The 12,338-nt window shown below is 47.3% G+C and overlaps 1 protein-coding gene across 2 annotated transcripts in view; it reads right to left on the bottom strand.

The window, feature by feature from the left end:
- Positions 1–227: 227 nt before the first annotated feature.
- Positions 228–12,338, bottom strand: part of celf3b (cugbp, Elav-like family member 3b) — a gene marked incomplete at both ends in the record, with an annotated part of 28,170 nt that continues 16,059 nt past the window's right edge. The window contains 10 exons of one of the 2 annotated variants that reach the window (XM_080858187.1): positions 228–355; positions 692–835; positions 1,307–1,411; positions 1,592–1,657; positions 1,796–1,933; positions 2,252–2,396; positions 3,178–3,321; positions 3,997–4,076; positions 4,318–4,446; positions 5,943–5,990. In XM_080858187.1, coding sequence (XP_080714313.1) covers positions 228–355; positions 692–835; positions 1,307–1,411; positions 1,592–1,657; positions 1,796–1,933; positions 2,252–2,396; positions 3,178–3,321; positions 3,997–4,076; positions 4,318–4,446; positions 5,943–5,990 — 1,127 coding nt within the window. The remainder of the gene's footprint in view (positions 356–691; positions 836–1,306; positions 1,412–1,591; positions 1,658–1,795; positions 1,934–2,251; positions 2,397–3,177; positions 3,322–3,996; positions 4,077–4,317; positions 4,447–5,942; positions 5,991–12,338) is intronic. The other variant, XM_080858188.1, reaches the window with a different exon arrangement.

The following is a 12,338-nucleotide window of genomic DNA, read 5'->3' as shown; positions in this document are numbered from 1 at the left end:
ATATAACAGAATGTGTGGTCTGCGCATTTTTCAACCAATGAGATAATGTGGTAGCTGCATTTGGATTAAATGTGTTTAATGAATGCATTGCAACACTCCATTACTAGTCTGTTTGTCAGTCTCACATCCCTCTCTAGCCTGTCCCTGAGGTCTCTCTCTCTCTCTCTCTCTCGCTCTCTCTCTACCTCCGTCTCACCTCTGCTCCTGTCCTTCCTCTGATTCATCCATCAGTACGGTCGGTTGGCATCTTTGGGCCGCTTCAGCTGCACTTTGAGTCTCTTCATGCCGATCTGGAAGCCATTCATGGCCTGGATGGCCGTCTGTGCACTTCCTGGATTATCAAAGCTTACGAAGCCTGGGAGAGAGAGAGGGAGAAAGAGACAGAGAGGGAGAAAGAGAGATTTTTACTTTTACTTTTGTTTTTCATTTCTTTATTTGTTTGTTTGACTTAAATATAATACCTTATTTCTGTGACTGGCTTTATGGTCAGTGCAGCTAGTCTGCTACAAAGCTTGTCTGTAACTGCTGAACAGGAAGTAGAGTCTCCTTTTCTAACCTTGTTTACAAACCATTTCCTGTTTGTGCCCTTTCCCATAAACCAAAGACAGGGCCCGTAGGCTGTGAGCCCCCCCCCCACACCCCCTCCCTCCCTCCCTCCCCCCGGCCCTGCCCCATCTGTCCCTGGTCTTACCGAAGCACTTGCTCTGATTGGTGGCGCGGTCCACAAACACCTTGGCAGAGATGACATTCCCGAAGGGCAGAAACATCTGCAGCATCTCAGAGTCAGTGAACTCCTGAGGCAGATGGTAGATAAAGATGTTACACCCCTCAGGACCTGGAAGAGACACAGAAACACACCCACAACACACCAGACACACACACACACACACACACACACATCCAAAGAGACACACACATACACAAGTAGATACACACTCAGACAGATGCACACACCGACAGCGTAGCATGTGAACACATACGCATACACATACACACACACAAATATACAAACAAACCAAACAAACAAACAGACACACATACACAAACACACCCATTAATTAACATGAACAGTCATGAATTTAGTTTACTTATATATACTGTATATAGTCCACTAGACAGTATGTGATGAACCTAGAGCAGTGATTCCTGCTGTGTGGAAGGTTAATGCTGAGTCTGCTGTGGTTGGTGTCACTACAGTGGATGGGTTTTACTGGACTGAAGCAGCCAAACAAAAGGCGATGGGCTAGAAACTCGATTGGGTGAGGGGGAGTTGTTTTGATAGGCGTGTGACAGGAAGTGACATCACCTTCTCGCTGCTGCTGTTGCTGGGGCTGCTGGTGTTGCTGGGCAACCAGGGTGGGTTGCTGTGGAAACGGCTGCCCAACCAATCCGTACGCAGCAGGGTACGCCGCTGAGAAAAGTGGAGAATTAGGCAACTGTTGATTCGAAAATGATTCAGGTTTCTGTAACACAGACTAGGGTGGAGTCTGAGCCAAAATGGAGGAAGGCCCTCCTAAAGAGAATAATGAGCTCGGACACAAAATGGCTCACGCTTAAAGAGCTGGCCAGGGTCAGTGGCATGCTGACTCACCTGTGTAGTGCTGCATGCCTGCGTAGGCCTGCTGGAGAGGGTCCAGCGCTGCTACTGGACTCTGGGCTGAGAGAGAGAGAGATAGAGGAAAGAGATACAAGGGGATAGTTGGAGAGAAAAAGAGAAACAGGTAATAAGGGTTAGATGTTTACTCTTCAAATAATGATTTGTGTTATTTTGTATGATGTATGGAATGACTCTAACCTTGGTATGGATGCACGCCATTGGTGTAAATGGTTTCAGATGGAGGGTGCCCATTGGCTTGCGAGTGCACAGTACTGTAGCCGTTGATTTGTTGAGGCATAGGTGGTGGGGCTGCAATAGTGGGAGGAGTATTGGTGCCTGCAGTTCAGAAACCACAGCAGAGACATGAACATGATTTCACAAGGGACACCATTTGGGGGAGACAAGACAAAACACAAGACCAGAGGGTCCAGACAGCACCTCCAGCCTGGCTGAGAGAGAGAGAGAGACGTGAGACATGAGACATTAGGAACTAGAACTAGAGAAAACGGGAGAGTACGGGAGAAACATCTGGAGAGGACAGCGAGACAAGAAAGGACAGGAGAGGTAACAGACACATGGACAGGGGTAGGACAGACAGTAGACAGACAGTGGTGTTCTGCACGAGATATGGACCTGGGGAAGAGACCGTCTTACCGGACGATGAGGTGATGGAGGTGATGGGTGTGGCGATGATGCCGTTGGCATTCAGTGCTGCCATCTGCTGCATCTGTACTGCGGCAACCGTCGCTACGGGTGACAGGTATGCGGACTGAGCCACCAGGGCTTGTTGCTGGACCAGCTTAGCGAGATCCAGAGAGACAGAGGGGGAGAAGGAGGAAAGAGATGGAGGAGAGAGACAGCGGGAGGGGGGGGGGGGGGGGATAGGGAGAAGGAGGAGGAGAGATGGAGGAGACAGGGAAGAGCTTAGGAGATCTAATGACAAAGCGGCATTACTTTCCGGTCACCAAGCTTGTGGCAGCGTAGCTATGACAACAGGCGGAGCGAGCTGATGTCAGATGACTTCTGTCCACACTAATCTAGCTGCCACAGATATCGCTTATCTAGCCTGCAGGCTCTGCCTCATGCAAACTCACTGGCCCTGTCACATCCACTCCTGTCTGTGGACGTCCAGCATGATATACTTCTATAGTATTTAATTAATACTGATGTTTGATTTCATTATCTGTGTTCCTGACCTCTTACAAAGGAGCATATTTCAGCTGAAGCAATGCAATATCTTCTTACAGATTTAGGTTACTCAGTATTCATGTTAGTGTGCCACAGCACACAGTGGCTGTGTGCTCATGGTCATATCTGTGAATTCTGTATTTTACTACAATAACCCCTCTGTATTATAACATATTACTATTATACCAAACATGCCTACTTTTAGTATTGCATTGTTGTGCACATATACATGTGTGTGTGTGTGTGTGTGTGTGTGTGTGTGTGTGTGTGTGTGTGTGTGTGTGTGTGTGTGTGTGTGTGTGTGTGTGTGTGTGTGTGTGTGTTTGTGTGTGTGTGTGTGTGTGTGTGTGTGTGTGTGTGTGTGTGTGTGTGTGTGCGTGAGTGATACTCACTGCTTGTGTGTATGCGTTGTACGCTCCAAAGTTGAGACTCATTGGACTGAAGATCCCGAGCTGTGAGGCAACCTGCTGCATCCGCCTCAACCCCCTCTCCTTCTCTGTGTCTGCAAACTTCACAACCAGACTAGAAGATGCACCCTGTAGACAGACAGGACAGGGTTAAACACTAACACACACACCCACACACACACACACACACACACACACACACACACACACACACACACACACACACACACACAAACACACACACAAACACACACACACACACACACACACACACACACACACACACACACACACACAAACACACACACACACATAGCCCTGTCTGCAAACGTCACCATGTGAAAGACATGGTGAAACATGATGAAAGAACAGAGATATTGGAGATGCAGAAGGGAAAAGAGATAGGGAGGAATAGCATGAGAAGAGAGAGGAAAGGAGAAGAGTGAAAGAGATTGTGAGAGGAGAGAGAGGAGAAGATAGGAGAAGAGTGGAACAGAGAGTGTGAGAGAGGAGGGGAGGAGTGGAAGAGAGAGACGAGAGGAGTGAAAGAGAGAGAGTGGGAGAGGAGAAGAGTGGAAGAGAGAGAGAGTGAGAGAGGAGGGGAGGAGTGGAAGAGAGAGACGAGAGGAGTGAAAGAGAGAGAGTGGGAGAGGAGAAGAGTGGAAGAGAGAGAGAGTGAGAGAGGAGAAGAGAGAGTGAGAGAGAGGGGAGGAGTGGAAGAGAGAGTGTGAGAAAGAGAGTGAGAGTGGCAGAGAGAGAGAGGAAGAGAGTGAGAAATAGAGTGTGAGGAAGAAAGATACTCACTGGGAGAGTGCGACTCCCATGGAGACTATTGATGGCAGCCTGAGCTTCTGTATGGCTCTGGTACTTCACAAACGCACAGCCTGCAAATAAACACACACACACACACACACACACACACACAGAGACTCACTTATTAAGCGTACTTAACAGACTAAAAATAAACTCATTATCACATGCTGAAAACAACATGTAACAACAAATTACACACACACACACACACACACACACACACACACACACACACACACACACACACACACACACACACACACACACACACACACACACACACACACACACACACACACACGATAGTCCTACCTTTGCTGGTGCCGTCGGGCCCCCTCAGCACAGTACACTCGTCGATGGTGCCAAAGGGCTCAAACAACTTCTTGACGTCCTCATCGGACTGCTGTTTTCCCAACATCCCTACAAACAACTTCCTGTCCTCTGAAGAGAGAGAGAGAAAAAATAGAGAGAGACACATTTGCATACTGCACCAAAAAGCACCACTGGGGTTGTTCTTATTATGTTCATTACTGTGGTATTACATAGTTTAATGGCCTTGTATTGTTTTATTAGCGTTCTAAATATTTGCCAATTACACTCAACTTCACAATAAGCCCTCCAGCCCCAGGGAGAGGGGGAGAGGAAAAGAGAAAGAGAAAGCAAGAGAAAATGGAGAGAATAAGAGAAAGAGGGAGTGTCTGAGAGGAAGGAAGGGAGTGAAAGATTTCCATTAATCTGGTGCTAATTAGTCTGATTCCTTTGGCTTGTGTTTTTTGTTTTCTTGTGTGTTTTTTTTGCCTGTACTTCATGGCCAGCTTTGAAAGCATCGACTCAATAGCATACAAAAATACAATGACAGAGACGCACACACACACATTGATGCACTCATGCACACACATACACACCTCAGTAATGACAGTAAACACAACAACCCTGTTTGCTACTGCCAAATTCTTGTGGATGTTTTAATTCATGTTTAATCTATGTCTATGTGGCGATGCAAACAATGCTCTTTTGACATGCTAATAAGCACCTCAAATTGAACTGAAAGAGAGAGACGTAAAACGACATGTGAAACAAACGAAAGATGATCTTAGTAGTAATACTGACCATGGCCACTAGGGAGCGGCATCATGTGGCAGCATGGCTGTGAGAAGAGCTAAAGAGCCAAATCTGAAGTGAACGATGCCATGGAACCTCTCCACCCCTCTGTCTCTTTCCGTTTGTGTGTGTGTGTGAGACTGTGTATGTATGTTCGTGTGTGTGTGTGGGGGGGAGGGGGGATCCGTTGTCGGGTGGGTGCGTGTGGTTGTCTGTGTAAGTACACACGTGCAGCATCTAATTCACCTTCCTTGGCCACTGAGCAAGACTATTCTTATCGCAGTCTACCCACATTGCTGACCAACTCACTCAGTCAATCTGTGTGTGCGTGTGTGTATGTGTGTGTGTGTGTGTGGTGGGGGGGGGGGGGGGGGGGGGGGGGGAGTGTGTCTGTCTGTGAGTGGGAGCAAGTGTGTGTGTGGGGCTAAGATCTCGCGATCCTAATCCTAATGTTAAATGACAATAACTCCTCTTAGCATGGCATTCTCCTCTTGACTGAGCAAACAAACTGCACAAGTATCTGGTAAACAGATTGATGCAGTCCTGAAGGCTATTAGACACAGGAGTCAGGCTATGTTTGTCTGGGCTTCAATAACACACCACTAGCATTCAAACTGCAGTTGACTATGTTAGCCAAGAGTTGCACAGGACAGCATGTGTGTGTGTGTGCATGCTTGTGTTTGCAAGGTTTAGCAGACATGTTTTTTGTGTGTGTGCGCATACATATGGTTGTGTGTATGTGTGTGTGTGTGTGTGTGTGTGTGTGTGTGTGTGTGTGTGTGTGTGTGTGTGTGTGTGTGTGTGTGTGTGTGCACATGCAGAATTTCAGATCTTACCTCCTCTCCCCTCGCTGTCAGCTGGCTTGACCTGAATGGGTCGTTCATCTGCAAGAGAGAGAGGAGAAAGCTCATGACATGCTCCGGACTGATGAGAGAGAGAGAGGAGAAAGCTCACACACACACACACACACACACAAACACACACACACACACAAACACACGCGCACACAAAGCTCATGACACACGCCAGAATGGTGAAAAACAATAACAATACACACAGCACTACGCACAGCCGTGACAGCAGAATAACACACAACTGCACCAAAGCAGCACAGGCAACATGAGCCCACACACCACACACACACACACACACAAACACACACACACATCATGACAGTGCTCCGGCTGCAATACACACTGGCCCCTGAGGCCTGTTTGGATGTTAGTTGTTACAAACACGTGTTGAAAACAGGAAATGTAATAAAGGGATAATTTCACCGAGCCAAAGCCCACAGAAGAGACACTGATCGCACTCTGTTAATATACACACACACACGCACACAACACACAAGACACAAGCACACCCACACAAGCACACTCATGCACACACACACAGGTTGATCACATATTCAAACAGAAACAACACATTTGTAAATAAAGAAACAAAAAAATAAATATCTGTGTGTGTGTGTGTGTGTGTATTACCACGTCCTACCATATTTAATGTGAGTTTAACTGAGCCACTACTTGGATTTAAACCCCCCTCCCCCGGTTCCACTATATTTTCATCTTGTTCAAGCACAACACAGCAATCTGTTCCTTCGGGTGCTTTCTATCCTCAAATCTCCTCCATTCTTCTCCGTCTCTCTCTAGCCTTCCTTCTCTCCCTCCCCACTGTGTCATTTACCCTCTCTATCCCTCCCTCCTCTTACTCTCTCTCTCTTTTCTGTCATTCTCTCTCTCTCTCTCCCCTCCCCTCTCTCTGTCCCCTCTCTCTGGCTTCGTCCCTTATAATGACACACACACTTACACTCAAATTTAAGCATACTTGTATTCAGGGCTTTTGTCTCTGACACCCACGCACACCCTCTCATACATTAAAGAGGAGCTGATCACATGCCATTAACACACACACACTCGCACACACTGGCACACACACACACTGGCACAAACACACAGAGACAATTCTACATACACACATACACACAACACACAGAGACAGACACACACACACACACACACACACACACACACACACACACACACACACAGCTGACACACCCTGCCCTGCCACACACCCGCTGGCAGAGGGTTTGCGGGGTGATGAGATTAAGAATGCCTGGCAGATGATCTGGATTACAGAAACACACAGGATTAAACCCCAAAGCAGGAGTGTGTGAGGGACATACTCTCTGCCAGAAAACACAGAGAGAGAATGGAGAGCAAGAGAGGGAGGAGGAGGGGGTGGAGGGGAGAGAAAGAAAGAGAGAGAGATGAACAATGCAGGTTAAGTCAGGTTTAATGATTAGAAAGAGCAAAGGTGACAGAAAGAGAGAGGATATAAGGAGAAAGAGAGGGTAAATGAGTGAGTGTGTGTGTGTGTGTGTGTGTGTGTGTGTGTGTGTGTGTGTGTGTGTGTGTGTGTGTGTGTGTGATGAGAAAGAGGGGCTTGAAAGGGAGAGGGTAAATGAGTGAGGGAGAGGAATGATTGCTGAAGAGAAAGAATGGTTTGAACTGAGAGGGAGAGGGAAATGGATGGAGACAGAGGGGAGGCATCAGAGAGTTCTTTCAGCTGGCAGTATAAGAAGTCAGGGGAAAGGGAGAGATGGAGGGAAGAGAGAGAGATACAAAACAGAGATAAAGAGGACATGGCAGGGAAGAGTGAGAGTGAGTGAGTAAGTGAGTGTGTGTGTGTGTGTGTGTGTGTGTGTGTGTGTGTGTGTGTGTGTGTTTGTGTGTGTGTGTGTGTGTGTGTGTGTGTGTGTTTGTGTGTGAGAGAGAGAGAGAGAGAGAGAGAGAGAGAGAGAGAGAGAGAGAGAGAGACTAGCAAGCATCACAAGCTCAGCAATGCGCTTAGTCACAGTAGCGAGGGACACCTGAGAGAAAAAGCCTGAGGGAGAGATAAGAGGAGAGGAGAGAGATGGAGGAGGAGAGAGAGAGGGGGGAGATAAGAGGAGAGGAGAGAGATGGAGGAGGAGAGAGAGAGGGGGGAGATAAGAGGAGAGGAGAGAGATGGAGGAGGAGAGAGAGAGGGGGGAGATAAGAGGAGAGGAGAGAGATGGAGGAGGAGAGAGAGAGGGGGGAGATAAGAGGAGAGGAGAAAGATGGAGGAAGAGAGGGGGGAAAGATGGGGGGGGGGGAGATAAGGAGAGAGAGAGGTAGGAAGGATGCAGCATAAGAGGAGATGGGATAGACTGACAGAAAGTGGGAGAGAAAAAGAGTGATAAAAAGGAAGGAGTAAAAGAGGGTGGAAAAATAGAGTGAGTGGTAAAGAGAGTAAAGGAGAAAAGAGAGAAGAAATTATTTTTGATGAGGATACTTGCGTGGGGGAGTGGAACATGGAGGCTGGGGGGGGGGGGGGGGGGGAGGGGGAGGGGGTTGGGTGGTCTCTGAATGTGTCAATCACAAGTTATTCTGTACCGGAGATTAACAAACCTGTTAATTATAACCCCACCAGAAAACACACACACACACACACACACATATGTAAACTCACTCCCGTGCACACACACACATCTATACAGGTCAATGACTTTGATTGATCAGTGGTAATCTGTCACTCTTTGACAGTATTGATCCTGCATGAGCCCATTACACAGGCAGAAACATGCACCAGGCTCATCAGACCCACACACGCCAACCTGCCACATTCACACATCAATAAACATGTGTAACTGTATGTGTGCCTCCTCCTAAACACCCAAATCTCCCCCAACAGGGACTACAGGAGCAACTGTTTTTCCACAAAAACCGAAACAGGGTAACGTAGTGGCATTTTATCTATGAGACAAGGAAGTCTAAAAAAAAATTTGAAATGCAAAATAATGAGCACATGTCTACAAGCACAAGACAATAAAACAATTACTTTGGGGCTCTATCATAATATAATATATAATATAATATATAAGGGTCTGCTGAGGGATGCTGTAGCTAGCTGTCGGCCAAAGCTGAGAGTTTGTATCTGAGGATCAGATCTTCAGTAGGGAAGTCCAGCTCCTTTAGCCACCCTGATTCACGATCAGCTCACGCTCGGGTTCCTCTTTTCCCCAGGCTGGGACACCTGAGTCCAGAGGAGGTCCAGACGTGATCCGGCAAGGACTATGGCTGGTTCCGTTTCCACAGTCATCTGCTGTCGGTTCTGAGCTTTGACCCCTCACCTCTGACCCCTTCAGCAGGCACCTGTCTGACCCCCCCCCCCCCCCCATTCCCTCTCTCCTTGCCATCAGAGATCAATCATTCTGCTCCACACTCGTTCATGTCACCATCCTTCATCCATCGTTCATCCGTCATCCGTACGATCTCCGTTCACCAGGATGGACTGTTCTCAGGGGCTTATTGATTTATCGGGGTACTACGCAGGGATCTGGTGCTCCACGAGTTTATGCTCAAACCACAACCCAGCTGTCAATAAACATCAGCACTACACCCATCAATAAACATCAGCTCTACACCCATCAATCAGGTCAGTCACTCTGGGCCAATGAGGGCTAATGTTGATGTTTGGCTTTAGAGATGGAAAGATAAACAGAAGACACAGCGGGCGAGCAGAGAGGGAAGAGTGCGGCAAACATGGAAGAACAGTGACAAAGAGTGAGTGAAAGACTGACAGAGAGAAAGAGAGAGAGTGAAGGAGAATGAGACAGAGTGTGAAGAAGAAAGACAGAGAGAGAGAGAGAGAGAGAGTGGGAGGGAGGATGTGAAGGAGAAAGAGAGAGAGAGAGAGTGAAGGAGAAAGAGACAGAGTGTGAAGAAGAAAGACAGAGAGAGAGAGAGAGAGAGAGAGAGTGGGAGGGAGGATGTGAAGGAGAAAGCGAGAGAGAGAGAGAGAGAGAGAGGGGGGGGGGGGGGGAGAGAGATAAAGAGAGAAAGCAAGAGGAAGAGAGAATGGGAAGGGGGCAGGTAAGAGACAAGGTTGCTACCCAGCCCAACACAATGGCACTCCAGACTGGCATGGCAACACCACCCTTCACAGCCTCCTCTTGCATCTCAGTTGTCATAGCGACACAGTGACGACACACTCTGCAAGTAAACAAGGATGAGTGTTGCCTGGGGCAACAGGCCTATTCCTCTGAATAAACACGGGGGGAGATGAGCGAGAGAACGGAAGAGAGGATGAAAAAAGAACAGATGACATGATAAATAGAGGGAGAGATAGTAATAATAGCAGATGGGGGAGGGGAGAGAGAGAAAGAAGGAGGGAGAGAGAGAGGAAGAGAGAGAGGGGGAGGAAGGGAGAGAGAGAGAGGGAGGGAGGGATAGAGAGAAAGAAGGAGGGAGGGAGAGAAATATGAAGAGTGTGTGTATGAGAAGGAAAGAGAATGATATGAGGAGTGTGAGAGAGAGGGAGGGAGAATGAGAGACACAAAGTGTGTGTGTGTGCATGTGCGTGTGCGTGTGTGAGAGAGTGAAGAGAGAGAGTGAGAGAGAGAGAGAGAGTGAGAGAGAGAGAGAAAGGAGGGAGAAGAAGAATAAAGGGAGGGGGGTTGGTTCCACAAAATGCTATAATTGAAATTCCCCTGAGCAAAAAGAGGAACATGCAAATAAACTACAATCATGCCTCCAGCATCTGTGTGTGTGTGTGTGTGTGTGTGTGCGTGTGTGCGTGTGTGTGTGTGTGTGTGCGTGTGTGCATGTGTGCATATATAAGATATCTGTGTGGATATAGGTGTGTGCGTGTGCATGTGCGTGTGCGAGTGCGTGTGTGTGTGTGTGTGTGTGTGTGTGTGTGTGTGTGCGTCTGTGTGACAACATGACAGTTACCAGACAGCCTCCATTGGCAGGCCTACCTAAGAAAAGGGCCAGACAGCTGGCAGAGTTGTGTTCCATCTCATCAGTAACTGGTAGCCCTGCTGTGTGCTGCAGGGCCATGTGTTCTGTATCCTTAAATGTCAAAGAGTCTTCTGTTATCTCTGGAAATATTTCAATCTCTTATGTATGTATTAAGATTCAAATGTTCATAATAAAACAGAAAATAAAAATGATTTACAAGCAAAACTGGCCAAGTTTACCGCTACTCTTTTTGTTCAACGCATCAAACTGCATGTCTTTTAAAAACTTAAATATATACTGCATATATGTGTGTGTGTGTTTGTGTGTGTGTGTGTGTGTGTGTGTGTGTGTGTGTGTGTGTGTGTGTGTGTGTATGTGTGTGTATGTGTATGTATTTGTGTGCATTGGGGGAGGTACAAGTGCATTCAGAAAGTATTCAGACCCCTTCACTTTTTCACATTTGGTTATGATGCAGCCCATTTCTGGATGGACCTGAAGATGGCTGTCCACCATCGGCCACCATCCAACCTGTCAGAGCTTGGGAGGATCTGCAGAGAAGAATCCCCAAATCCAGGTGTGCAATTGTTGCATCTTATCCAAGAAGACTGGAGGCTGTAATCTCTCCCCAAGGTGCTTCAGCTAGATACTGAGTAAAGTACTTATGTTGATGAGATATTGCAGCTTGTCTGTTTCGATTCATTTTAAAGATTTCTAAAACCCTGTGACTGAATTGAGGGTAGATTGATGAGGGGAAAATGAATTGAAACGTTTTTAGCGTAAAGGCTGCAACACATTTTGTTATGTTGCAGCCTTACGCTAAAAACGTTTAAATTCATTTTTCCCTCATGTGGTGTATGAGGGTAATTATCTGAAAGGGTGTGAACACTTTCTGAATGCCCTGTAAGTGGTGTATGAGTGTGTGTGTGTGCTTGAGAGTTCTGCCCAGACCATCAGACACACTTCAGCTGCCTCTCTCCCTCTCCTCTGACATGACAGACAGTAACGCCCGTTTTCTTTTCTTCCCTCTTTTCATCTGTTCATCACTCACTCCTTCACAGATAACAATACTCCTCTACTGTCCATCATTCCACTCCTCCGCCCTCCTCTGCTCTCCCTGTCCATCCTGTGTGACAGCAGGCACACTGAACACACATCTCCTCTCCCCTCTTCTTCTGCTCTCCTCTCCTCTCCACTCCCCCTCCCTCTCTCTCTCTCTCTCTCTCCCTCTCTTTCTATTTCTCTCTCTCTCTCTACAACTCACATTGTCCATCACAAAAAGACAGGTACACTCATTATTCAACAGCCTTTCTCTCTCTCTCTCCCTGTCTACCTCTCCAAGGACACATTATCCTTCCATTACTCACATTCCAGTAAAGACTTAATTAAGAATAGAACAACTACACACACACAGCGCGCGCACACACACACGCACACACACACTCACCCGCACACTCTTTCTTTCTT

This window comes from Sprattus sprattus (genome assembly GCF_963457725.1).
Source record: "Sprattus sprattus genome assembly, chromosome: 19".
NCBI lineage: Eukaryota > Metazoa > Chordata > Actinopteri > Clupeiformes > Clupeidae > Sprattus > Sprattus sprattus.
This window is presented reverse-complemented; position numbering and strand designations above follow the sequence as displayed.